The sequence below is a fragment of the Trachemys scripta genome, chromosome 6 (assembly GCF_013100865.1).
Source record: "Trachemys scripta elegans isolate TJP31775 chromosome 6, CAS_Tse_1.0, whole genome shotgun sequence".
Taxonomy (NCBI): domain Eukaryota; kingdom Metazoa; phylum Chordata; order Testudines; family Emydidae; genus Trachemys; species Trachemys scripta.
Window position 1 is genome coordinate 71065307 of NC_048303.1, and position 27624 is coordinate 71092930.

The 27624-nt window shown below is 45.4% G+C and overlaps 1 protein-coding gene across 4 annotated transcripts in view; it reads left to right on the plus strand.

Annotated features, from left to right (window-relative positions):
- Window positions 1-26584, plus strand: part of DMXL1 (Dmx like 1) — a 152027-nt gene extending 125443 nt beyond the window's left edge. For 2 of the 4 annotated variants that reach the window (XM_034774425.1, XM_034774426.1), the window contains 10 exons: window positions 1939-2025; window positions 11243-11364; window positions 11500-11641; window positions 13828-13888; window positions 14337-14464; window positions 16358-16450; window positions 16882-16973; window positions 19198-19250; window positions 23537-23754; window positions 24133-26584. In XM_034774425.1, coding sequence (XP_034630316.1) covers window positions 1939-2025; window positions 11243-11364; window positions 11500-11641; window positions 13828-13888; window positions 14337-14464; window positions 16358-16450; window positions 16882-16973; window positions 19198-19250; window positions 23537-23754; window positions 24133-24357 — 1221 coding nt within the window. In that variant the 3' untranslated portion in view covers window positions 24358-26584. The remainder of the gene's footprint in view (window positions 1-1938; window positions 2026-11242; window positions 11365-11499; window positions 11642-13827; window positions 13889-14336; window positions 14465-16357; window positions 16451-16881; window positions 16974-19197; window positions 19251-23536; window positions 23755-24132) is intronic. The other 2 variants (XM_034774427.1, XM_034774428.1) reach the window with 1 other exon arrangement.
- The last annotated feature ends 1040 nt before the right edge of the window (window positions 26585-27624 follow it).

Genomic DNA, 27624 nt, shown 5'->3' on the forward strand with positions numbered 1-27624 from the left:
AGTAGAATGCACCCTGGTAACACCATGAAGTACACTTTCTGCCAAAATATTACGTAACTTCTGCATGGACCAGCAAATGAGGTTTAGATTCTAATCTCCACTGTACTGTAGTAGTGCCGTGTATTACCACGAGGTAACTGAACCAACCCTTTCATCATGCCTTTTAAATTCATGATTGGGAGCACATCAAGAATAAACCTTTCATGTGGATTTTTTCTAATTAAGATAACTCTGTTTTGTATATTTCAGTAAGAGTTGAAGAATAGACTTTTTTTTTTTTTTTTTCATACCTTCAAGGCTGTTTTAGCTTTATTTAAAAGGTGACTTCTGCAAAATGACCAAACTCAAAGTGGCATCTTTTGTCTTACAAACATATACTGTACCAGATATTTAAAATATAACTACAGGTGTAACATAAGCAGTGCAAGTATATTATCAGTATACAGTAGGAAAGGAAAATGCAGACTGTTTTTACTGCAGCGCATATGAAAATCCTAAACTTAGTATCTGGTTAACTGTGTCACATTTACAGTAACAGTGGAGGTAGAGGAGAAGCAAAGATAAGCACAGACTCTGGAAAAACCAGCTAATTAAAACAATAAAATACCAGTACACTCTTGTATCAGAGGGGTAGCCGTATTAGTCTGGATCTGTAAAAAGGAACAGAGTCCTGTGGCACCTTTAAGACTAACAGATGTATTGGAGCATAAGCTTTCGTGGGTGAATGCCCACTTCATCGGATGCATGTCATAATGGTTCCACTCTCTTGAAAGCTTAGGATTTATGAGAGTAAAAGGAGAAGGGAAGCTTCTACATACACTGTTCCAAGGAGTTGGATACCACATGCTACTAGTGACCACATCTCTGCATTTGTATAACAGGGACTAGTACAATGGAGTCCGTATGCTGAATGAGGCCTCTATGCCTTTGAGACTGGTAAAGACTTTAGATTCGATAAACTAAGATAGAGAAGCCAGAAAACAGCAGTTCTGGAACCTTGCACTTGTTATATTTTGGAGCACTTACCCAATTCAAGTTTGAAATACAGGTCATAATTTCTGTGTCCTCATTGATGTTTAGTAGCACTTCATGATCTCATTATAGTGGTAATGGTTTTGTTCCCATGGGAATTTCTCAATTTTATCAGTGCCGTCACAAGATCCTCTTTGGAATCTTGCAGTACACTGACAAATAGCTAAAATACTTCGTAAAGTGATTTCTGCTTTAAAATTGAATGCAGATCAGTCAAAAGAGTCAAATACTACCTTAGATAGCAAAGATTTAGCTTTGGAATCAAGTTTTTTCTATTAGCTGCTTCAATTTGTGTATTTTTGCAATATGAAAAAGTGCAAGACAGCCCAGCAGATTTGTATAGTTGAATGGATGGCAGGTGGGCAAAATAAGACAGGATTTTCAAATTATTCCTCTGCACTAGATCTTGCACGTGCAGTCCCTTGGCCAATCTCATCTACTTCAGTGCTGAAATACGAAGAAGTAAGTTGCATCAAATATTCACAAGGCCCTTATGGATCTCTTGTGATCCTTAGTAAAAAATTAAGTGTAAACATAATGAAGTGCCTGATGTTTTTTTTTGTCAACATCCTCATGTACGTGTGCAGTCCATATCCTTCTCCAGCAGTTCAAGGAAGGTAATGGGGTACAAAAGTGTGATTGAGATGAGAACTTGTAGAATCCCCCAAAATGGCAATCTTGATACAATAAAAAGAAGCCAAACCTATTAATACTTAGACCATTTAATTTTCTCAGTAGACTCAATTAAGTATACTACTTAGCAAACATAATATGGTATATGCTATTGAGACATTTATGTAATAATTATATATGATCTAGTATTTGGCCTTTATGCTTGCAATACGAATTAAAAGTTGAACAAAGCCTTGTACTTACAGAAATATGGGTTTTATTTCCTAAATACAGATAGAAGCAGATCTGGGATATCCAGGAGGTAAAGCAAGAATTATTCATAAAGAATCTGACATCATTACTGCTTTTGCAGTCAATAAAGTGAGTATAAAGAAAAGGTAACTTTTTGTGTTTTAAAATAGACTGGACATATTTCATTACATAATACTTCAGACTATTCTTATAGATAGTACTCTTACTGTGTAAGAATATATCACACTTGCCAGCAGTCCGAATATGGCTTGAATTGTCCCCATGTTCCTTCCTCTGCCCTCCTCCCCCGTTACTAGAGGTTAAACTTGCCACAGCTCCCTTCCTTGCTGCACTCAGCGCTCCCACTCCTGGTTCTTCGTGTCTTACTGAACAAAACATAAGAACAGCCATATTGGGTCAGACCAGTGGTCCATCTAGCCCAGTATTCTGTCTTCCGACCATAGCTGGTGCCAGATGCTTCTGAGGGAATTCACAGAACAGGGCAATTTGGTGTCGCTAGTCTCTGTTTGCCAGAAGCTGGGAATGGGCGACAGGGGATGGATCACTTTATGATTACCTGTTCTGTTCATTCCATCTGAAGCACCTGGGATTGGCCACTTACACTGTTGGCTTCCACAACACCCTCTAGCAATGAGTTCCACAGGTGACTGTGTGAAGAAGTATTTACTAGTTCTTCGAGTGATTGTTCACGTCCATTACACATTAGGTGTGCGCGCACCGCGTGCACGGACGTCGGAAACTTTTTCCCTTAGCGGCTCCCGTCAGGTCGGCAGGGCCCCGCCCCCCCCCCGCCAGAGCGGAGCCCCGCTCTAGGGTATATATATCCCTGCAGACCCGACCCCTTCAGTTCCTTCTTACCGTCCGTGGCGGCGTTGGAACAACTCTGTCTCTCGTCTGAGAGTGTCCCTTAGCATAGTCATTAGTGTTATCTGCAACAGTTATCAGTTCTTTAGTTGTTAGTGTTAAGCTTAGTAGTTAACAGTTCTTTAGGAAGTTCTTGAAGTTCTCGTTGTGGGTGTTTGGTCGGCACCGGCCCTGGGCGGCGGGGCATGCCGCACGCCCAAGGCTTCAAGGCTTGTGCCACGTGCCGCAAGCCTATGCCGTTGAGCGACCCCTATGACTCGTGTCTCCGCTGCCTGGGGGAAACTCACCAGAAAGAGCGATGCAAGATCTGTAAGGCGTTTAAGCCCAGAACTAAGAAAGAAAGAGACTTTCGCCTCAAGCAGCTGCTCATGGAGATGGCGTTACAGCCCTGGCATCGGAGCGCCCTGGCATCGGTTCGGAAACTGGCGCCGGTGGGTCACCCGAAGCCCACGGCACCGACCCAACGGGGGCATTTACGGCACCGGTCGTTTTCGCCGGCAAAATCGAAGGGCCAACCCAAGGCCCGAGGACGCTCCCCGCATAAGAGGGCAGCACCAGCGAAGACCTCGAGTGCGCCTAAGGCCGGCACGGCCCCGGCACAGGCCCCGGTAGTGGCTCCGGCGCCGAAAGGCCCGTTGAGCCCCGGGATAGGCGCGTCGAGTGAGGAAGAAGGACTGGAGGAGCTATTGGAACAGCCCTCCACTCCGGACACATTTGAGGCAGCAAAAGACCTCATTGAATTGTCCGTTGAGGGCCCTCCACAAACTAAGGATGCTCCGCCGAGACTGCCGTCCAGAGGCAAGCTGGCGATGGTGCGCCCATCACGGTCGCCATCTCGGCACCGTTCACGGCACCAGTCCCGGTCGAGTTCTGCCTTGGTGGACTCCCGGTTGCCCTCTGCGCAGAAGGCGCCACAGCCGTCGGGCCTCAGTAAGTGGTCAGCACCGACTCAGCAGCCATACTTGAGTCGGCACCGGGATGCGTCGGCTACACGTTCCCCGAGACCGACCAACCATAGTCGTTCCCGGTCCCGTGGTCACTGGTACTGATCCAGGTCCAGGTCGGCGAGACGCTACTCTGGGTCCTGGTCACGGAGACACTACTCCCCAAACCCAGACCGGCACCGCCGTGGCCTTCCAGATCACCGTCTATGTTGTCGGAGACTGACTCGGGCCAGTACGGCGGGTATGCCCATAGGACACAGGCTAGTAGAGACTACGAAGCCTCTGGTCGTCCCCAATGGGGCCAGCCAGGCCAATGGCCATTCTGGACACCCTGGGCCTACCACCAGTAAGGCCCCCCATCTAGGGCCTCGAGATCTGGGCCATCAGGGTACCGATCCCACTCCCCGCGGTACCGTCCGCCCTCTCACAAGGAGGCAACGATCTCTAGACCGCAGGAGTGGGAAGGAGTGGACTCGGCACCGAGCACGGTACCGTCCCAGTCCCACGCCGTGGAACAGGCCCCGGAGGAACAACCAGTCGATGAAGGGTTGCAAGAAGGCGAGGATGGGCAAAAGACCCCGACTGCTTCCTCCACGCCGGACGAGGCAGTGGCAGGCACGACAGTGTCTGGCCCTCCCCTGATTGATCATCGGGCACACCAGGACCTGCTTCGCCGGGTAGCCCTCAATCTGGGCTTGCAAGCAGAGGAAACTGTAGAGCAGGAGGACCCCATGGTCGACATCCTGAGCCCGGAGGGCCCCTCCAGAGTCGCTCTCCCGATTATACGGACAGTCCAGTCTAACTATAAGACGGTATGGCAAACGCCTGCCTCCAGTGCACCAACTGCAAGAGGCGTGGAGAGAAAATATTTCGCCCCATATAGAGGGTTCGACTTCCTCTTTTTGCACCCGCCTCCTTGTTCCCTGGTAGTCTCTGCGGTCAACGAAAGAGAGCGTCATGGCCAGCAAGCCCCTGCGCCCAAGGGCAAGGAGGCGAAATGCTTGGACTTATTCGGGAGGAAGGTCTATTCGTCTGGGGGCCTCCAGCTGAGGATCGCTAATCAGCAGGCGATTCTAAATAGACACAATTTTAATTCTTGGGCATCAGTCTCCAAGTTCAAAGAATCCCTGCCTCCGGACGCATATCCAGAGTTCACTACCCTAGTGGACGAAGGGATGGCGGTGGCCAAAACTTCATTGCAGGCCTCCCTCTACTCAGCTGATGCAGCGGCTAGGACAATTGCGTCAGGGGTAGTGATGAGGCGCTCGGCATGGTTACAGGCTTCAGGCTTTCCGCCAGAGGTGCAGACCACCCTGCAGGACCTTCCGTTTGAAGGGTCAGGCTTGTCTTCAGACCAAATGGATGCTAGGCTACATAGCCTCAAGGACTCGCAAGCGACCCTAAAGTCGTTGGGAATGCATACCCCGGTGACACAGCACAAGCCCTTTAAGCCTCAACCACCACAGAAGCAGTACCACCCTCGCCCCCGGCACGAACCGTACCGCTGTCGTGGCAGGGATAACTGGCGAAGACGTAACAATACTCCTGGCCAAGGCCAAGGTCATGGCCAGGGCAAGCCGCGGCCAGGGAGTAAACCAGGCTTTTGAAGTTACGCTCGAGGACAGCGTACCACATCCCATTCCGGACCCACCTCTAAGTTTCAAGGACCGCCTGTCCCATTTCTACCGTGCATGGTCACGCATAACATCGGACCTCTGGGTCCTGCGCACAGTGAAGGTGGGCTATACCCTCCAGTTTTCCTCGCCCCCTCCCTTCCATCCCCCTTGCCTGTCCCTCTTCAGGGACCCCTCTCAGGAGCAACTTCTCATGCAGGAGGTGCAAACCCTCCTCACAATGGGAGCAGTGGAAGAGGTCCCACCAGACCTAAGGGGAAAAGGATTCTACTCCAGATACTTCCTGATTCCCAAGGCAAAAGGGGGCCTCCGTCCCATTTTGGACCTGCGCGGACTAAACAAGTTTCTGGTCAGAACGCGTTTCCGTATGGTCTCCCTTGGAACTATTATCCCATCCCTGGATCCGGGGGATTGGTACACTGCCCTCGATATGAAAGATGCGTATTTTCACATCGCCATCAATCCGGCCCACCGACGGTTCCTGTGCTTCACCGTCAACCAGTGCCATTTTCAATTTACGGTCCTGCCCTTCGGCCTAGCATCGGCACCGCGAGTGTTCACGAAATGCATGTCCGTGGTAGCAGCCTTCCTTCGGAAAAGAAGGATGCACGTGTTCCCGTACTTAGACGACTGGCTCCTCGCGGGCAGGTCGGAGGCCGAGGTCCGCTCTCACGTGACGCTGGCCTTACAGATGTTCGGCAGGCTCGGCCTACTGGTCAACGTGCCCAAGTCCACGTTAGTTCCCACACAGAGACTGGACTTCATAGGTGCAGCCCTGGACTCGGTGACTGCGCGGGCAAGTCTCCCAGAGTCGCGGTTCTTGGCAATTCAAGGGGCCGTAAGCTCCGTCCAAAAATTTCCCACGATGACGGCAAGGTGCTGCATGCAGCTTCTGGGACACATGGCAGCCTGCACACACGTAGTCAGACATGCCCGCCTAAGGCTCAGACCCTTGCAGTTATGGTTTACCCAAACGTACCACCCCAACAGAGACCCCTTGGATCTGGTGGTGACGATCCCGGCTCGGATGTTGAGCTCCCTCCGCTGGTGGCTCGATCAACAGCAGGTCTGTGAGGGGATTTCCTTTGCTGCCCCACAACCCACTCTGACGTTAGTAACAGATGCATCGGACCTGGGTTGGGGGGCGCACCTGGGGGAACTGCGGACCCAAGGGTTGTGGTCCAGGGAAGACAGGTTGCTTCACATCAATCTGAAGGAGCTGAGGGCAGTTTGCCTCGCCTGTCAGGCCTTCCACGCCACCGTAGAGGGTCACAGCGTGGCAGTTCTGACGGACAACACTACCGCCATGTTCTATATAAACAAGCAGGGCGGGTCCCGGTCCTTTCTCCTCTGTCGCGAGGCACTCCATTTATGGGACTTCTATATAGCCCATGCGGTCCATCTTATCGCAACGTATCTCCCAGGGACCCAAAACAGGTTAGCGGACCCCCTCAGCCAATCCTACCACATGCACGAATGGGCTTTGAGGCAGGACGTCCTGCGTTCAATCTTCCGGAGGTGGGGTTTTCCCCGGGTGGATCTTTTCGCCACCAAGGACAAGAGGCAATGTCCTCAGTTTTGCTCTTTCCAGAACCTCAGCCCGGGTTCGTTGGCAGATGCCTTCGCGATTCCGTGGGGAGGGAGCCTGAGGTATGCCTTCCCTCCATTCCCGCTCATCCACAAGGTCCTCCTCAAGACCCACAGGGACAAGGCGACAATTATCCTCATCGCCCCGGCGTGGCCACGACAGCATTGGTTCACGACCCTGCTGGAATTGTCCATAGCCGACCCGATTACCCTCCCCCTCCATCGTGACCTAGTCACACAGGACAGGGGTTGCCTGCTCCACCCGAACCTATCATCGCTACATCTCACGGCGTGGTATCTCTCTGGCTGAACGATGCGGAACACAGGTGCTCTCACCAGGTTCAGCAAATTCTCCTTGGTAGTAGGAAGCCCTCCACAAGAGCGACCTACCTGGCCAAATGGAAGAGATTCTCCCACTGATGCGAGCTTCAGCACATACAGCCTCTGCAGGCCTCAGTTCCATCGATCCTGGACTACTTACTGCACCTCAAGCATCAGGGGCTCGCCCCCGCCTCGATTAAAGTGCATTTGGCTGCCATATCAGCGTTCCACCTGGGGGAGTTGGGGGCATCAGTGTTCTCCAACCCCACAGTAGCCCGATTCCTCAAGGGGCTGGAGAGGATGTTTCCCTACTCGCGCCCACCGGTCCCTGCGTGGAGTCTCAGCCTAGTCCTAACTAAGCTCATGGGGCCTCCCTTTGAACCCCTAGCCACTTGATCCCTCATGCACCTCTCGTGGAAGGTGGCGTTTCTCGTGGCCATCACATTGGCCAGGAGGGTATTGGAATTGAGGGCCCTCACTTCAGAACCCCCTTATACAGTTTTCCATAAGGATAAGGTGCAACTGAGGCCGCACCCCAAGTTCCTCCCAAAAGTGGTCTCGCAGTTTCACATGGGACAGGACATTTGTCTACCGGTATTCTTCCCTAAGCCCCATACGGACCCTAGCCACCGCAGCCTGCATACCCTCGATGTTCGGGGGGCATTGGCGTTTTATCTGGAGCGGACCAGGTCGTTCTGCAGAACACCTCAGTTGTTTATTGCCGTTGCGGAACGTATGAGGGGCCTGCCTATCTCGACACAACGCTTGTCAGCATGGATTGTGCATTGTATACGCACGTGTTATGAGCTCGCCAACATACCGGCCCCAGAGATCCGGGCTCACTCGACTAGGGCCCAAGCGTCCTCGACAGCCTTCTTGGCGCAAGTTCCTATCCAGGAAATCTGTAAAGCGGCCACCTGGTCGTCCATGCATACGTTCACAGCCCACTACGCGATCCACCATCAGGCCAGAGAGGACGCAGGGGTTGGACGGGCTGCGCTACAGTCAGTTGTACCTTGACTCCTACCCACCTCCAATGGTAAGCTTGGGAATCACCTAATGTGTAATGGACGTGAACAATCACTCGAAGAAGAAAGAACGGTTACTTACCTTCTGTAACTGTTGTTCTTCGAGATGTGTTGTTCACGTCCATTACACTTCCCACCCTCCTTCCCCTCTGTCGGAGTCTCCGGCAAGAAGGAACCGAAGGGGTCAGGTCTGCAGGGATATATATACCCTAGAGCTGGGCGCCGCTCTGGCGGGACGGGGGGTGGCCCTGCCGACCCGACGGGAGCTGCTAAGGGAAAAAGTTTCCGAGTCCGTGCACGCAGCGTGCGCACACCTAATGTATAATGGACGTGAACAACACATCTCGAAGAACAACAGTTACAGAAGGTAAGTAACCGTTCTTTTTGGTTGTTTTAAACTTGCTGCCTATTAATTTCATTGAGTGACCCTTGGTTCATGTGTTGTGTGAAGGTGTAAATAACACTGTTATTCGCTTTCTCCACACTATTCAGGATGTTGTAGACCGGGGTGGACAAACTATGGCCCGGGGGCCGCATCGGGCCCTTCAGATGTTTTAATCTGGCCCTAGAGCTCTTGCCGGGGAGCGGGGTCCGGGGCTTTCCCCGCTCCACAGGTGCCATGGCTCCGCACAGCTCCCGGAAGCAGCAGCATGTCCCCCCTCCGGTTTCTATGTGTAGAGGCAGCCAGGGGGCTTTGCACGCTGCCCATACCCCAAGCGCCACCTCCGCAGCTCCCATTGGTCGGCAAACAAGACCAATGAGAGCTGCAGGGGTGGTACCTGCGGACAGGGCAGCGTGCAGAGCTGCCTGGCCGTGCCTCTGCAAATCAGGGACATGCCACTGCTTCCAGGAGATGCTTGAGGTAAGCGCTGCCTGGAGCCTGCGCCCCATATCCACTCCAGCACCCCAACCCTCTGCCCCAGCCTTGACCATCCTTCTGCCCTCTGAACTCATTGGTCCCACCCTCCTGCACCCCAGAACCTGCGCCCCGAGCGGGAGCCCTCACCCTCCCACCTGCACCCCTCCCACACCCTAAACTCCTCATTTCTGGCCCTACCCCAGAGCCCGCACCGCCAGTTGAAGCCCCCTCCCATGCTCCAACCCCCAATTTCTTGAGCGTTCATGGCCCACCATACAATTTCCATACCCAGATGTGGCCCTCAGGGCAAAAAGTTTGCCCACCCCTGTTGTAGACTCACCCCTCAGTCATCTCTTTTCCAAGCTGAACAGTCTGTCTTTCTAACTTCTCTTCATATGGAAAATTTTCCTTACCCTTAGTCATTTTTGTTGCCCTTCTCTGTACTTTTTCCAATACTAATATATCTTTTTTGAGACGAGGCGACCAGAACTGCACACAATATTCGAGGTGTGGACCTACTATGCATTTATATAGTTGGCATTATGATATTTTCTGTTTTATTATCTATCCCTTTCCTTAGGCTCTACTGTGTCCCTGAAAATCTCATCTGTGTAACTGTCTCCCATAGCTCCTTCAGTTCAGCTTAAGCATGCCAGTAGACAATATTCAATGAAATCTTGCAAGTAACTATACTAATACACTGTAATGCTAGTTAAACAGCATACTATTAATATTCTGTTAAAACTTTTAAATTAATATTAGACTTTAAAGAAATAAATGGACATCTAATTTTCCTTTCTTATTGCCTGAAATTTTGACACTCGCACCATCTTCTCTTCTCCCCTCCCTCTCCCCCCCCCCCCGCAAAAAACTTGACTGCATGATGTGTGTAAACTAACGAAGCAATCAATAATTGATGTGCTTTTATGTTGCATAAGCTTCTGATTAAGTGCCTGATTAAAAGTTTACTTCTGCAAGTGGAAATGTATCAACAGTCTAGTTCCAGTATGTTTAAATATAAATGAAAAGTTTCTAAATTAAATACATGGCATGACAGTAAACAGCAGAAAAATAAACTGAAGTGCATCGTCTCAGCTCCCATCTATTCAGGCCCCAGTCCTCATCTGCCCAGCCCAACAAGCTTCCAACTGCTGATAAACTCTGGCTTCTACAGCCTCACTTCTGCTTCTACTGGGGTTCTTCACCTCTCCTTTCCCAGGCCAGGGGGACTGCAGTGGGGTCCCTCTTCCCCATCAAGGCAGGGGTGCCAATTCCAAGTGTTCTTCACTCTCCTCCCCCTTCTCAGGTTGGGTTTTACAGGGAGGGAAGTGGGAGGAGCGGACGAGCCATCTCTGCTCACAGGAGAGGTGGGAGGAAGGAAAATGGAGTTGCCCTGAGCTGTAGAGCTCTTTCTGCTCCTCCCGCTTTCCCAGTAAGAATTGGCTGTCCCCTGCTCAGTTTCTGAGGGGAAATGGGGAGACCTCTGCTGCTTCCTGAGAAGCTCTGGCTGCTGCTTCCCAGTAGGCATGAAGAAACAGCTAATGCTCGGTCATGGGTGAAATGGAATGTCCTCAGGGGCTGGATCTGGGCCACAGGCTGCCAATTGAAGAATAGAGCTCTACTGTATAGAGAGAAGAGGGTGGGAGGAAGAGAGAATGTGAGAGCGCTTTTGTGTTCACTCCGATACATCTGCAAGGCACTCAGCTATAAATGTTGTTGTATAAGAACTTAAATCAGTAACCTGTTTAACTTTCCCACAAGGAGACAGGTAAGAAGGAACTCAAGCTTCCTGGGAGGAAGGGGCTTATAAATACAGTAACATGAATGTGTAATTTTGCCTGGCAAGCATAAGGGGACAAACTTTCAAAGAGATTTCGGCTCCATCACTGCAACTTTTTGTACACAGTTGTAGACCCAATAGAATGTAGCACCTGTATGATATGCACACACAAATGTGGGCACTTGCAAATTGGCTAGCTAGATGTTTGTCTACAAATGATTGTACCAGCAAAGGGACAACAGTAAAATTAAAGATCCATTCTGGGAAACTGTTGTTTTTAAATTCATTCTTTTGTAACTGTTCTTCAGGCAAACAGGAACTGCATTGCAATAGCTTCCAGCCATGACATTCAAGAACTAGATGTTTCTGGGATTCTAGCTACACAAATCTACACCTGGGTTGATGATGACACAGAAGTGGAGGCTAAAGGGTATATTTATTCCATTTTTATTTGAGTAGCTCTTGCAATTTGGTTACGGTTCTACTAACTAATCCAGAGTAACTCAATGCTTTATTTCAAAAATCTGTCTAATCAGCACTCTGGTTACTAATGTTGCATTTATAGGTCTGATGACTTCTTGGTTATACATGCTCGTGATGACCTGGCAAATGTTCAGGGTACTACACCTTATACACACAGCAATCCTGGCACCCCTATCAACATGCCTTGGCTTGGTAGCACACAGACTGGGAGAGGTGCATCTGTGGTAAGTCACTTGTCAGAGAATAACATTTTAATATCTCTAGTGCTTTAAGGTTTGTGTGCCTTTCATAGTTACTGGATTACGCTTGCACAGAGTGAAGGAGCAGCAGAAAGTGCTCTACAGCTCAGGGCAGCACAGAGTGCATACTGCTGCATCTCCCTCATCCACTTCCTCAGAATGCTGATGGGTTAACGTACTATTACTGATTTCAGATGTACTAACTAGGCAAAAAAGTGTCTTAGTTCACATATAGTTAAATGGTTTGACTATGCAAATGCTGAAAGAAGCATATATTCAGAGTGAAATAGGAGACCTGAACAAAAACTCCACATTCAAGTTCAAATAAAAGTCTGCAGCTTAAATTTCTCTCTAATGAGCTGAATCTCAACACTGAACCTGAACATTGTAAAATGTGGATAAGTTTGGATATGGATCAAGAATTTTAACACCTGCATTCAGGAGTGTTTTGATCCAAGGTTTTGAGGTAGCCTGTTAGTGTCTGGATCTGGAGTTCAGAGTAGATCTTGGGGTTTTGATTTAGGCCCTCTTTATTCCAGGCTGACCTTAGTTTAAAACAAACAAGATACTTTACTAACTCATACAGTATTTTAAAGTGACGTATTATATGGGGTGTGGATGGGTGGGTGTGTGATTCTACAGTGATCCCTTCAGTCTATGTAGGAGTGGTATCACTAAGCTTTAAAAATAGTTCTGTCTAGCCCATCTCACTCTGCAGGATGGCAGGCTGTGAGGTTTGGGTGCATGGATTAAACTTGGGGGAGGAGGGAATAGAGATTCTAGGATTTGTGAGGAAAATGCATAGACCAACTGAAAAATTACCAGATAACACATGTATTTACAACTATATACCAAATTGGTATAAACTGGCAATGTTTTATCTTGTAAATTGGCCAGGCAGCCTAATTCTGTATCAATAGTCATAGTTATCTACTTTTTAGTAAATGCTGCAATGTTATGCAGTCTCTACAGAAAGTTTTAGTTTAATAACCTCTTTCAGGCTTACAAGAATGATAAGACATGGAGTCTTTCACCTCCAAGCTCACTGGTTGAGATCTGTCTCATAGGTAGTAACAATCAAATGTGACTTCCATTTGGCTGTTTGGCTTTTCTGAAATACATTGATGCCAGTGCACCCAGTTAAAACATTCAGATATCCACCATCACACAGGGTAGCAAATTATGTCTTAATAGTTTAATGCTGAGCTCCAACAAACATTTATCTCCACTATAGGACACAATCCTGTGCACCAGGAGTTTGTGTGTTCAGAGAGGCAATCTTGAGTATCCTTTTTCAGGACCCCTTTTTAAAATACAAAACCCTGGCAATTCGATATTTAGTACATTCCAAATGCCAAAAAGTGCTCTTCCAGAAGTATTTTATGAACCCCAGAGAAGATAGCAGAGAGATGTGTACTCCATCAGTCAGGGAAATAATCTGAACGTTTCCTTCATTTTCATGGCAGAATGTAAAGCAAGGGACTCCCAGGAGTCTGAAGATCTCCCATCAGCACATCACTTGGCAGAGAGGCAAAGGACTGAAATGGCATGGTAGTGTATTTAGGAGCACAAGTCAATGGGCTTATGCTTCTAAATCCCTCAGGTGTCTTTTTGAAAATCTCCCTTTTTTTTAAAATTGGGAGCTAACTATATTACTTGTTCTCCAGCGGAGGGACACAAATTACACTGTCCAATTCTTTTTCAACCTATAATTATAAAATGACTAAGTAGAAACGAAAGCCAATATATTCCCTCCTAGTATTTTTTTATCTTTGTTTACCTCTTTTTTTACATGCTTCTGCCTCTCTTGCTTACCTTACATTATTCAGGAATATTCCAATAAATTTAATGGAATCAGAAAGGGATTGGCAAGAAAAGAGGTACGATTGCAGGCAAAGGAGGGTTTATATTTAGATCTTTAAATCTAAGAAGCATAAAGCTTACATATATCTGAGTTTATAAAAATTCTGTTCATTTGAATCTGCATTAGTGTTGGGAGAAACTTCAGCTTCCATTCACTTTCACGCACATTTTTAAAAGTGGTATTGCCTTTGTTTTCAGTGGGGAATTTAAAAAAGGAAACCAGTCATTTCCCATAACTAATTTAATCCAATAGGGTTTTAATTAGTTGTGTAGTTTAATTGTCTTTGATTATCTTTTATATTGAACAGCTGATCAAGAAGGCTATTAATAATGTCAGAAGAATGGCTTCCCATCCAACGCTACCTTATTGTAAGTTCATTGTATTAACAGATATTGTTTTTACAGTACTTTCATAACTATCCTTGTTTCCCAATATGTATTACTAATTTACAACAGCAAAAGTATATTAAAAATTTTAGAAAACACACATATTGTGTGAACCTTCTATATAATGAAACCATCACTCTTTTAAAAAAAGTTGGGGAAGGACAGGCCTTCAAAAGCTATTTTACTTGTACCAAATTGGAAATTTATTCCTGTTTCACCTACAATATGCAGTAAAACAACAAAAGAGCAGACAGACTGGGGCCCTAGTCTGTTAGGACCTCTAGGCATTACTATAGGACTGCTAAAAGACCATAGGAAACTTAAACTTTATTTGTCAGATTCTTTTTTCCCTTAGATGAAGCTTGGATTTTCTATTCAAATAGTAGAACATATGTGGAAAGAGTTATTAAAATATATTATTCTATTACAGACTTGACAGGTGCTCAAGATGGTAGTGTGAGAATGTTTGAATGGGGCCATTCACAACAAATTACATGTTTCCGCTCTGGTGGCAACTCAAGGATAACACGAATGAGATTCAATCACCAAGGAAATAAGGTATTATACAGAAATCCTCTCTACCTACTTCCTGTTTTTTTGCAAAACAGTATAAACAGCTCTTCTTTGTTGGTTCACTATGTCAATAAATAACACTGTATTCAAACATAATCAGGGCCGGTGCTACCATTAAGGCAAACTAGGGGGTTGCCTAGGGTGCCAAGATTTGGGGGTGCCAAAAAGCGGTGCCCCCAATTTTTTTTTTTTTTTACACAACGTTCCTGGGCTGGGCTGCCGGCAGTGCACTGACACGTTCGGCTCAGACTCCCTCTCCCAGCATAGCAGCCACTCCACTTCTCGTGCCTCCCAGGCTTGCGGCACCAATCAGCTGTTTGGCGCTGCAAGCCTGGGAGAGGAGAAGAATTAGAGTGGGGGCGGCGTGCTCAGGGAGGAGACGGAGCAGAGGTGAGCTGGGGTGGGGAGCTGCCACATGGCTCCCCGGAGGGGTGCGGGGCAAGGCTCAAGGTGGAAGCTTCACCTAGGGCGCGAAACTTCCTTGCACCAGCCCTGAACATAATGCATTAAAATAGTGGACTCCTTGGACAGCATGACTCTCAAAAGCCTTGCTTTTCTGCTATTCACTTTTCAAACATCTTTTTAAAGGGGTAAGGGAGGGCCAGACAGCATATCTGCTTGAAGTATGAGCCAGAATAAATACCCTGGAACCCCCTTCGTAATTGCAGAATTAGAACACTTTGGTGAGAACAGTGTCTGTTTTAAAAAAATTTTGCAAAGCTAAACATAAATTATACATACCAAGGTATATCAGGATACAGGTACACAGGACTTGAGTAGATCATTTGTTTTAAAAAGCTGTAGTATAAACACCATTGTTCCAGCACCGTTCTGAGGACTGCTGCTTCAGTAAGACTTTTTAAGTCAAAGAATAGTGAAAGAAAACTTCTAAGAGACAGTTATGTCTACACTGCCCCGCATTTTCAGACTACTGAGGTGTGAATAGCAGTGTGCACCAAAATGCTGCACTGTAACTCTCACATTTGGATTCTGCAGGCGCAAACTAAGATACCTAGTTTGCATTAACATATTCTCTTCAACAAGATTACGTTAACGCAAACTAGGAACCTTTTACTTTAGACTCATAGACTTTAAGGTCAGAAGGGACCATTCAGATCATCTAGTCTGACCTCCCACATGATGCAGGCCACAAAGCCGTCCCAACCCCTTTCCCTTGACTCTGCTGTTGAAGTCCCCAAATCCTGTGGTTTAGAGACTTCAAGTAGCAGAGAATCCTCCAGCTAGCGACCCCTGCCCCATGCTGTGGAGGAAGGCGAAAAACCTCCAGGGCCTCTGCCAATCTACCCTGGAGGAAAATTCCTTCCCGACCCCAAATATGGCGATCAGTAGAACCCCGAGCATGTAGGCAAGATTCTCCAGCCAGACCCTCATTGGCCATTGATACTATTTACTTTGCACCTGTAGAGTCCAGATGGGGTGTTATAGCGCAGCATGTTGGTGTGCACTGCTATTGACAGCCCCAATCTGCAAGGCAGTGTAGAAAGCCCTTAAGTCTATTAACAGAAGTCATCAATTTAAAAAATATCCTTTCTGCTTTAGCTGCTGTTGCTCCTTTTCCATAACAATGACACACACAATAGAAATATCATGTGCATTGAAAATGCTGTAATCCAAGTTAGTTGGTGTGTTGCATCAAGAGAGTGTTGGATTTGGGTTTGGTTCTGGTGCAGTTGCTTTCCAGAGTTAGACTAGGCACACAATACAAGTGTTTCTGGGAAGATAAAGTTTCTATTTAATATCTACTGGACTGAAGTGGTGGCAATATAATTTTTCTATCTTAAATATGCCTAGCAAAGTATACATGCATATGTATTATATTGTGTATTAAAAATATACATATACATTTTCTCTCTTCAGTTCGGGATTGTTGATGCTGATGGATATATATGTTTATATCAAACAAACTGGAAGTGTTGCCCACTTACTGGAAGCACACCCAAACCATATCTGGTAAGCTAAAATGTAAACTTGCAGTGCATAAATTTGCTTTGTACTAGGTGGTCTCCTGGCAGCACCAGAAATGATAAGAATCCACTAGGATTTTTTTCAGCTAACCTTGTCTTGTTTCTATTTGGTTGAAATTTAGCAGACAGGTTCTCAATTCATAACCATATTTCTTAATTTGAAGAGAGAGAATGCAAAATAAGATCTAAAATGATTTGGTTATCGTTGGTTGCAAAGCAAATACCACTGGAGGCGTTAAGAATGTAAGACTATTGGTAGACTAAGTATAGAGTTACAGTCTGAACTCTGAATTCCTTCACTTTTAGTTGATTGAAGAACAACCTCTAATGTATTTTTTATCTTTTAAATAAGCTTTCGTGCTAGTATAGTATATATGTTACATGACTACTTCCTAACCATGTACTGTCATTTTCCAGACGTGGCAGTGTCATAACAAAACAGCCAATGATTTTGTTTTCATCAGTTCCTCCTCTTTGATAGCCACAGCTGGACAGGCTACTGATAACAGGTAAAAACTTGATTCAAGATCATAGTTGGAGGCTAAGTATTCATAAATAATACTGTTTTTTAGTGTTTCTTGCTACTATGTAGTTTGGGATTTGGGCAGTTAAGATTATCACCTACCAACTTGTGATATGGTCGCATCAAATAGAACAGAAGTCCTTTCATTCCTCTTTACAAATGTTTTAGTAAGTGCTACTATTTTTATAGATTTGAGAGATTGTCCAGGCTTGGACTAGCTCAAAACTTGACCTAAAACTTTTTTTAAATATGACCCTGATAGATAAAATAAACCCAGCATGTAGGCGACTCCAACCACAAGAGAAATTAAATTAATGTGAATCCTGTGCAAGAACAAAGATGAGTGGGTTGACTATACAATATTTATGTGCTCATGTTATATGTATATTTATAATTCAGCAGTTCTCAACCAGTGGCCCATGGGCTGCATGTGGCCCAATTAGCACACAGCTGCAGCCCAGCTCAGCTGTGTGCTAAAGACCAGCCTGTGTGGTGGCGTCCAGGTTCCCGGCTGCCCAGTGTGGTGGAGTCGGGGCTGCCAGCCAACCCTGCATGGTGGGGGTCCGAGGTCAAGGCTGCCGGCCACCTAGGGTGACCAGATCACCCAAGTCAAATATCGGGGCGCGTGGCGGTGTGGCCAAAAAAAAAAACCAACCCTTCCTCCGCAAGCGCTGGAGGGAGGCCTGGGAGACTCAGGGGAAGCGCGGGGCCAAGGTGAGTAAGAGTCCAGCCTGGTCCCGAGCAGGCAGGACTCAGTTGGGTGGTAGAGAGAGGAGGGGGGCGGCCCGCGGTGCCAGGCGGCGGCTGTTCTCATCCCTGGGCAGCGGGACTCGGGAGCAGCCGCTGCTGCAGCTCCCACTGCCGCGGGGGAGGAAGCGGCCATGGCGCTCAGCGGCTGCGGCTCTGGCACCCCCGAACCCCCCGAGCCGGGGCCTGCTGCAGGAACCCAGCAGCGCGCATGCTGCGCCCAGCCCCTGGCCAGTCGCGTCTGGGCTGTTGCCCAGCTGGTACTATCCCGCGGCGGCCCCGGAGCGGGGGCAGCAGGCCCCAGCCCCCCGTCCCACTCGGGTCCCGCAGGGGAACGAACGGGGCTGGGCTGCCGATGCCTCCGCCCCGGGGCCGCCGCGGGATAGCACCAGCTGGGCAGCAACCCAGGCACGACTGGCCAGGGGCTGGGCGCAGCGTGCGCGCTGCTGGGTCCCCGCAGCAGGCCCCGGCTCGGTGGGTTCGGGGACGCCGCAGCTGCCGAGCTTGGCCATCGGCTGCTTCCTCCCCCACGGCAGTGGGAGCTGCAGCAGCAGCTGCTCCCGAGTCCCGCTGCCCGGGGCGGAGAACAGCCGCCGCCTGGCCCCGCGGGCCGCCCCCCTCCTCTCCCTACCACCCAACTGAGTCCTGTCTGCACTGGGCCAGGCCAGACTCTTACTCACCCCGGCCCCGCGCTCCCTCTGAGTCTCCCGGGTCTCCCTCCAGCGCTTGCGGAGGGAGGAGGAATGGTGAGCCCGGGGAAGAGGCGGGGATTTGTGGAGGGAGCCAATCGGGGGAGGAGGGGGTGGAGTCGGGGCGGGGGTGGGGGGGCGCGAGCACTTCCGGGCTCCAGGCTCCGGCGCATTTCCTTGTTTGTCCAGTGTCCCGACCGCACGTCGGTCGGGATGCGGGACAAACAAGGAAATATCGGGACAGTCCCGATAAAATCGGGACGTCTGGTCACCCTACGGCTGCCCCTGCGGGGTCAGAGGCAGGCAGGCAGCTGGCCCCACACAGATCTGGGGTCAGGGCTGCTGCTGCTGCTGCCCTGCCACCCGGCCCCCTGCAGCCAGATAACACATTGTGGGCAGCATATGCAGCCCACAATGATAAATAAGTTGAGAACCACTGCTATAATTTAATAAAAATCTTAACTGGTGGTTAATTAGTCACATTTTTTTAGGATAAGAATAAGGCTTTGGAAGGATGGTAGTGGAGTTCTTTATAATAGAACACAGTAAACAAATGCAAGTAATGTTGAATGAGTGAGTAATTTTGGGTTTGTCAATCTGAACGTTCATTTTAATTCTACTAATGTATTTGAGCATAAAACAGTGTTGTGTGAAATGTTCAGATACTGGCTGCACTATTTCAAATATATAAAGTACCTACCTTTTTCTCTTCAAACTGCATTAGTAGTTAAGTCAGTTAAATTAAAAAGTTCAACATATCTTTTCCTTTTACAGAAATATATGTTTGTGGGATACCTTAGTTGCACCTGCAAATAGTTTAGTGCATGGTAAGTAAAAACACAACAAAAAATGTTGTACTTCAAGTTAATACTTTTAAATTTATAAATAATTCTGGAATTTTCTTTTAAGATTTTTAAATTACAGTTTTTACTTAATTTTGATAGTCCATAGCCATAACTATTATCTATATCTTCATTAGTTGCAAAATATGTTTATAAACAGTCTTTCATCAGTGTCTTTCTTCATAGTGTCTAAATACATTATGAATGGTGCTTTAAAAAAATATTTATGTACTGGGGCAGGTCCTCAGCTGTTATAATTATCATAGCTTCAATTATCATTGAAGTCATAGGACCTATTTCAGCTTACACCACCTAAGGATTTGCGCCTCTGTGTGGCAAGGTCTCTTAGGGTACATCTACACTACAGCGGGGAGTCGATTTAAGATACGCAAATTCAGCTACGTGAATAGCGTAGCTGAATTCGACGTATTACAGCCGACTTACTCCGTTGTGAGGACGGCGGCAAAATCGACTTCTGCCGCTTTTTGTCGGCGGCGCTTACTACCACCTCCGCTGGTGGAGTTAGAGCGCCGATTCGGGGATCGATTGTCGCGTCCCGATGGGACGCGATAAATCGATCCCCGAGAGGTCGATTTCTACCCGCCGATTCAGGCGGGTAGTATAGACCAGGCCTTAGTGACTTGACAGTAGAAGGTATCAGTACTCAATTCCCTTGCTTTGTTTTTTCTTCAAGATGGATTTGGCAACTCCCTACTTATTGTTAAGGCTACATTTTAGTCATGGGTATTTTTAGTAAAAGTTATGGACTGGTCACGGGCAGTAAACAAAAAGTCATGGCCCGTGACCTGTCCATGACTTGTACTATATACCCCAACTTAAACTTGGGTGCTCTGGGGCACGGAACAGCATGCAGCCCGGGACCCCTGCTGCTGCTGGGGAAGAGGGCTGGCAGGCTTCCCAGAAGCAGCTACAGGTTCCTCGTCTCTGAGGCGGAGGCGCGGCCATGGGCCTCCGTGCACTGCCCCCACCCCAAGCACTGGCTCCGCAGCTCCCATTGGCCGGGAACCACAGCCAATGGGAACTGTGGGGCGGCACCTGCAGGCAGAGGCAGTGCACAGAGCTGCCTGGCCACGCCTTCACCTAGGAGATGAGGGACATGTTGCCACTTCCAGGGAGCCCTTCTCTTCTCCCCCACCCCCAAGGTAAGTGCTGCCCAGATCCCTGAGCCCCCTGCCCTGAGCCCCGTCCTGCTCCCAAACTCCTGCTGCTATGGGAGGGGAGGGGGTCGCAGTAGCCCGAGACTGCCCCTGCAGCGGTGGGTGCGGCTGGCCCAGGGGCTGCCCCTGCAGCGGTGGGTGCGGCTGGCCCAGGGGCTGCCCGAGCTGCTCAGGCTCAGAATCCGTGACCTCCGTGACAGACTTGCAGCCTTACTTATTGTGCATGGAATATTAAGATGATAGCTACTACTAGTCAGTGCACAGTGAACACTGTGCATTATTGCCACACTTAGTAGGAACCACATGGCTTTTGAGATCATCTTATGGACTACAATTACACTGGTCTACAATTTTTGAGAAGTCGTCTGCTTCAGAGCTAAAATGTGCTATTTATTATGTATTTTGATGTGCTGAATTCAAATATGACAAAACAACTGGCTACTGTTGCTAAGATATTTAAGTTTTTATATTTTATGTCTATGTATATTGTGTAGATAGGAGAGTTTTAATCATAAATTGTAAACCTAGGTCTTTTCATGTGTTTATGGTTGCTTTACATGATAATATTTCACCTGTCCTGTTTTTGTAACACTTTAAAAATCAGCAAAAGGGTTATATAAATAAAATGTATTATGAAACAAAAGGCCAAAAACTATTATGTACATAGTTTAATCCTATTCAGTGTCTACTCGGCACTTCTTGGCTTGTCTCTTGTATTCATTAAATGGAGCATCTCTTGTCACTGTCCAGCAATAGTCTGCAAGCATTGATGGGCTCCATTTGCCCTGATAGCGTTTCTCCATTGTTGCAATGTCCTGGTGAAATCGCTCGCCGTGCTCGTCGCTCACTGCTCCGCAGTTCGGTGGAAAAAAATCTAGATGAGTGTAAAAAATGTATCTTTAGTGACATGTTGCAACCAAGGCTTTTGTATGCCTTGAGGAGGTTTTCCACCAACAACCTGTAGTTGTCTGCCTTGTTGTTTCCGAGAAAATTTATTGCCACTAACTGGAAGGCTTTCCATGCTGTCTTTTCCTTGCCACGCAGTGCATGGTCAAATGCATCATCTCGAAGTTCACGAATCTGAGGATCAACAAAGACACCTTCCTTTATCTTAGCTTCACTTAACCTTGGAAATGTTCCACGGAGGTACTTGAAAACTGCTTGTGTTTTGTCAATGGCCTTGACAAAGTTCTTCATCAGACCCAGCTTGATGTGTGAGGGTGGTAACAAAATCTTCCTTGATTCAACAAGTGGTGGATGCTGAACACTTTTCCTCCCAGGCTCCAATGACTGTCGGAGTGGCCAATCTTTCCTGATGTAGTGGGAATCTCTTGCACAACCATCCCATTCACGGAGAAGACAGCAGTACTTTGTGTATCCAGTCTGCAGACCAAGCAAGAGAGCCACAACCTTCAAATCGCCACAAAGCTGCCACTGATGTTGGTCATAGTTCATGCACCTCAAAAGTTGTTTCATGTTGTCATAGGTTTCCTTCATATGGACTGCATGACCAACTGGAATTGATGGCATAACATTGCCATTATGCAGTAAAACAGCTTTAAGACTCGTCTTTGATGAATCAATGAACAGTCTCCACTCATCTGGATCGTAAACGATGTTGAGGACTGCCATCACACCATGGATGTTGTAGCAGGCTACAAGATCACCTTCCATGAAGAAGAATGGGACAAGATCCTTTTGACGGTCACGGAACATGGAAACCCTAACATCACCTGCCGGGAGATTCCACTGCTGTAGTCTGGAGCCCAACAGCTGTGCCTTACTCTTGGGTAGTTCCAAATCCCTGACAAGGTCATTCAGTTCACCTTGTGTTATGAGGTGTGGTTCAGAGGAGGAGGATGGGAGAAAATGTGGGTCCTATGACATTGATGGTTCAGGACCAGAAGTTTCATCCTCTTCCTCGTCTGACTCAAGTGAGAATGATTCTAGTGCATCAGGAACCGGCAGCCCTTCTCCGTGGGGTACTGGGCGAATAGCTGATGGAATGTTTGGATAATGCACAGTCCACTTTTTCTTCTTTGACACACCTTTCCCAACTGGAGGCACCATGCAGAAGTAACAATTGCTGGTATGATCTGTTGGCTCTCTCCAAATCATTGGCACTGCAAAAGGCATAGATTTCCTTTTCCTGTTCAACCACTGGCGAAGATTTCTTGCACAAGTGTTGCAGCATATGTGTGGGGCCCACCTCTTGTCCTGATCTCCAATTTTGCAGCCAAAATAAAGGTGATAGGCTTTCTTAACCATAGTGGTTATACTGCGCTTTTGTGATGCAAAAGTCACTTCACCACAAACATAGTAGAAGTTATCTGCACTGTTCACACAAGTACGAGGCATCTCTGCTCACTTTGGCTAAACAGAAATGTGTCCCTTTGCAAAATCAAACCCTGACAAATAAGAGAGCATGACACTGTATGATTTCTAGAGCTGATATAGGGCAATTTGTTCAGCAGAGTGATGTAAGCTTCATTATGATTGCATCATCCATGACTTCTAGGAATAACATGATGCAATTCATATCCTGTATGACGCAATACCAGCTTCAGATTGCATCATTCATTGTTTTGCCTAAAAAGCAAGTACTGTCCAAACCCAGTCATAGATTTATTCATAGATCCAGTCAAAGATGTATTTTAGTCATTTCTGGTTTAAATTGAGATCCCTTCCCTTTATAACTCACTTATCCTCCGCCATTCCCAAGTCAAGGGTCGTATATACTGACCGAATAGCACATCTTGAAAACTAGAGCCAATCAACAATTTGAAGCATCATTTTCGTTCTCAGTGACGCAGAATTAGTAAAGTTTGACTACATTTATTTCAGAAGCATTTTGGCTGTAGAGCAGTGTTATTTCTTAACTGTGTACTGCAGGGTTTCTTGTACCTTTCTCAGAAGTATCTGGAACTGGCCACTATCATAGATAGGAATTGTTACGCTGGATCAGATCATTGTTCCATCTAATTCAGTAGCCTATGTTATTGTTGCTACTGTGTTAAACCGTTAGCGCTGAAGGAGGCTAAAGCTGACGTATTATGTTCTCTAACGTATTATGTTCTTTATTTTGTATTTTAGCTTTTATCTGTCATGATAGTGGAGCAACTGTGCTAGCATATGCTCCAAAACATCAGCTTTTAATATCAGGAGGCAGAAAAGGCTTTACTTGTATACTTGATCTTCGCCAAAAGCAACAACGACAGCTATTCCAGAGTCATGATTCTCCCGTTAAAGCAATTGCTGTGGATCCTGCAGAAGAATACTTTGTTACAGGATCAGCAGAAGGCAATATAAAGGTAACTTTAATTTGGTGGGATAAGGCATTGTATAATGTTTTCATACTAAGTATTTGCAAAATTCTAATCCCTCTTAAAAATACTAAACTAGAATTTTGCATTGCCAGGGAAATGGATCATTCAGTAGGTCTTAACTTCTAAAATACTGTGATGAGCCTTAACTTTTGTACTTCCTGACTTCAATGTTTATCTGTGCAACCTTGATGTTACCTTAATGGTATTTTTATAGTTAAATATTTATGAGAATATTAGTGATTGAAAATGAAGACCAAGTATGAAACATCTGATCAAGCTAGGTGGTCCTGAGTTTTCATTAATGATTTTCAGTGAGTTGAGAAAGCATAAACATTACTGGTTATTTATTTTAAAAATTTTCAGATATGGAGTTTATCTACCTTTAATCTTCTTCACACTTTCATCAATGAGCATGCTCGACAGTCAATCTTCAGAAACATTGGGACAGGAGTCATGCAGATTGAGACAGGACCAGCAAATCACATATTCTCCTGTGGAGCTGATGGAACAGTAAAAATGAGAATCTTGCCTGATCAATTTAGCCCAGTAAATGAAGTATTGAAAAATGAAGTGAAATTTATGCTCTGATATTTTTGTCAATACTGTGTGTAAGTTTTCTGATCATATTTTTCATGGAAATGCCAACAAATGTCATGTACCAATGATAGTTTTACAATTGGTGCCACAAAGATTTTTGCTTTTCTGTGTTCATATTTATTTCCTGGAGCTTAAATCCGTGATGCCTTAAAGATTAACAAGGTCCTTCAGATTTGGATTATATTGCCTAATGTAGGAATCATAGCTGACGCTGTAAAATATATATTATATATATTTATAATGTATACACACACAATATGTTGCTGAAATGTCCCGTTTTCCCCCCGTCCCCTTTTTGTGGTAACCTCTCCTCTGTTCAGAGCATGGGCTTTTCTCACACTGAACACCTGGCCTTCTCCTAAGCCAGGTCCAGATGGAAACCTTATATCACGATAACCCTTTACTCTGACAACCACAATTGTCACCCTACAAACTTTTACTCTTTGGCAGCCATGAATAAGTTTGCCCCTCTGTCTAGAAAATAAGCAAATCTCTGCCTCTGAAGCAGGTGCTTACGCCACAGAAGGAACTGGCCCATGGGACACTGATATGATGAACCACCGCCACTACCCTCCCATTTGTGGAATCCAAGCTGGTTACCTCTGCAACTCACCTGAGCCCTTTTTCTCTCACCTAGGGGATAAGAAACTGAAGGATATTCCATAACTTGGGTTTTCTATGCTATAGCTTGAAACATTGTAAGCAGATGGCACTTACCTTTAAAAAAGCCTATATTTTTAATCCTGAACTCCCTCTTTTCAAAATATGCAAATACATGGATATCTTCCTAATAAAACTGTGTAAAGATAATGTGTGAAGCTTTAATCTTGACAAGACAAAACTACAGACAGGTGTTGTATAGGATAAGGAATTAGAATTTATCTTTAGATAAAGGGTATTTATTTAAGTAACTGTGAAGAGAGGAAGCAACTGAAATATTTTACATTTTTTCCAGCGAGACTTTTGTATTTAGCCAAAAAATGCTGAATTTGTTTCCAATACTTGTCTATCTTTCTAAGCACCTTTAAAAAGAAAAAAAGCAAATAAAAACACAAGAGTGAAGTACTTTATGACCTTAGTTGTATAAAATATATTGTAGAGTTGCAAATTATATAAAAAAATCAAAGAAAAATGTATTGAAGGTGTTTGGAGCTTTTTCTTTTTTGCCAAAATGTAAACAGCATAACCTAAATACCTGACCAAAATATTAAAAATGCACAAAGTCTTTGAATCTTTTTTAACAAGCTAAAACTGTTTCTGAAATTATTTTACGTTACTTTTCCTGGCCTATTTCAAAAATGTAGAAAGTTTGATTTATAATTAGGCTAGATATGAGGCTGATTAGTTACTCAAATGAAAATGGTATACTGTTTTGTTAAAAGATAAATAGTAAAATACAGCAACAATATTTCATGTAAAATAAACTTGTCCAACTGAGGGGATAAACAAAGCATAGAAATGAAGGGCTTGTAAAATAAACATTGTAATATTCTCAGGATACTTTTAAGAGTAGAATTGTTGAAAAAGATTTTGTAAATTGTATTATAGTTTTAAATGTATGTTTAGCAAATTGCCATGTGAACACTAAGATGGTTTTTATGCACATAACCTGCACTTACAAATTGTGCAATACAGTGATAATTTTTTTTTTTTTTGCGCTATGGAAAAACCTGTGGCAGCGTTTCAAAGAATTGCTACAGCTGTTTAATATGAGGAAGAATAATTAAAGTTTCACTAACATTTTGTTCATGGATTGACACTGAGTTTACAGTACAGTGACAGAACAGAGAAGTGGCTGACTTAAAATGGCACCATCTTACTCTGTAGATCTGTGTGCATTATTGTATCTGCTTAGTGACCAATATATTGGTAATACTTATTCCTGTTAGAATCATAAAGCCCACATAGCTATCAGTGGCTCATCCATTAACACAATTAAAACCCGATCTTGTAAATGCTTAGTCATGTGAATAATTTTACATCCTCATTGAATTAACTGAGATTACTCATCTGTGCATAATTAAGTATTTGCACCATTCGGGCCTAAATTTCATTTGCAGAACTTTAGCTAATTGCAAACCAGGAAAATGTAATTTAACTTTTCAGATTCCCAGCTTAGTTTAGTGCATTGGCAATTTGGGAAAGCCATCCTTTCACTTGTAAACTGAGCAGATTTGATATGGAAGTCATTCAGATGTTGAACTTCACTGTCACTTTCTTTCTGGCCTTAAAAATCTACGAAAAAAGCAAGTTACATATGTTAATCGGTGTATTAGGTGTTCTTTTGCCAGACAAAACAATTTTTTTTTCTTTAGAGGGGAGGAAAAAGGTAGGCAATTTAATTACTTTTCATTGCAAATTTATTTATAACATTTAAAGTTTTATCCCGAAACAATAATAATAAATAATTAAAAAATAAATAAATAAAAAATCCTCCCAAGCTAAAACGATTAAATTTAAAGTAAGCTTTAAACAGTTTTTATAAACTTCAATAAGCAAGATTTTATAGCTTTAAAACAATTAAAATACCCACAACTTGTATATGCTGAACACCACAACTGGTAATTGTATTTTGCTCTAGATTTTTCTAATTCCACCAAAGCTGCTACAAGTGAAAATTTTCAGAGCCTAAACAATACCACCACTTATTTACTTCATGTTGGCACCTCAGTAAGGAAATATTTTTATAGTTAAGAAAACAGCCAAGTGTTTCCAGGTATAAACATGTCAGACTAGAAATCAGCTAAAAAAATAATGGCAACAATTTATTTTGAACCATCATTGCTCCCCAGGGACACATGGATAACTCTAATGTTAGTCCAGTTCAGACTGGGCATGAAATTAGCTCTCTTTTCAGAGTTCTTCTCTGTTAGTAACTTTAAATCATTCTACATACATATTCTGCCACCTGTTGCTAGCAATTAGTGGGGCAACTTGTTTGAAAAACTGTTTTCCCTCAAAACACATTTATGTTCAAATATGGGAAACATACATGTATGTTTAGCTCTTACATCCTGTGCATAATTTTTATGCCAAGTTGGCTGGTTACTACAATATTTGGTCTTTAAGGGGGTTTCTCCCTCAGACCCTAATTTCTCCCTTCACATGATTCTAAAGTCTGAGCTAATTCCAGTGACAGTCAATTCGGTGTACAGTAACCAGCATGATGAAGAACCAACAAATAGAGGGGGACAGACTCCCAAGCGATCCCCCCAGAGGAAGGAAAAGAAGCCACAGGTTGTAGGGCCCCATTGACTT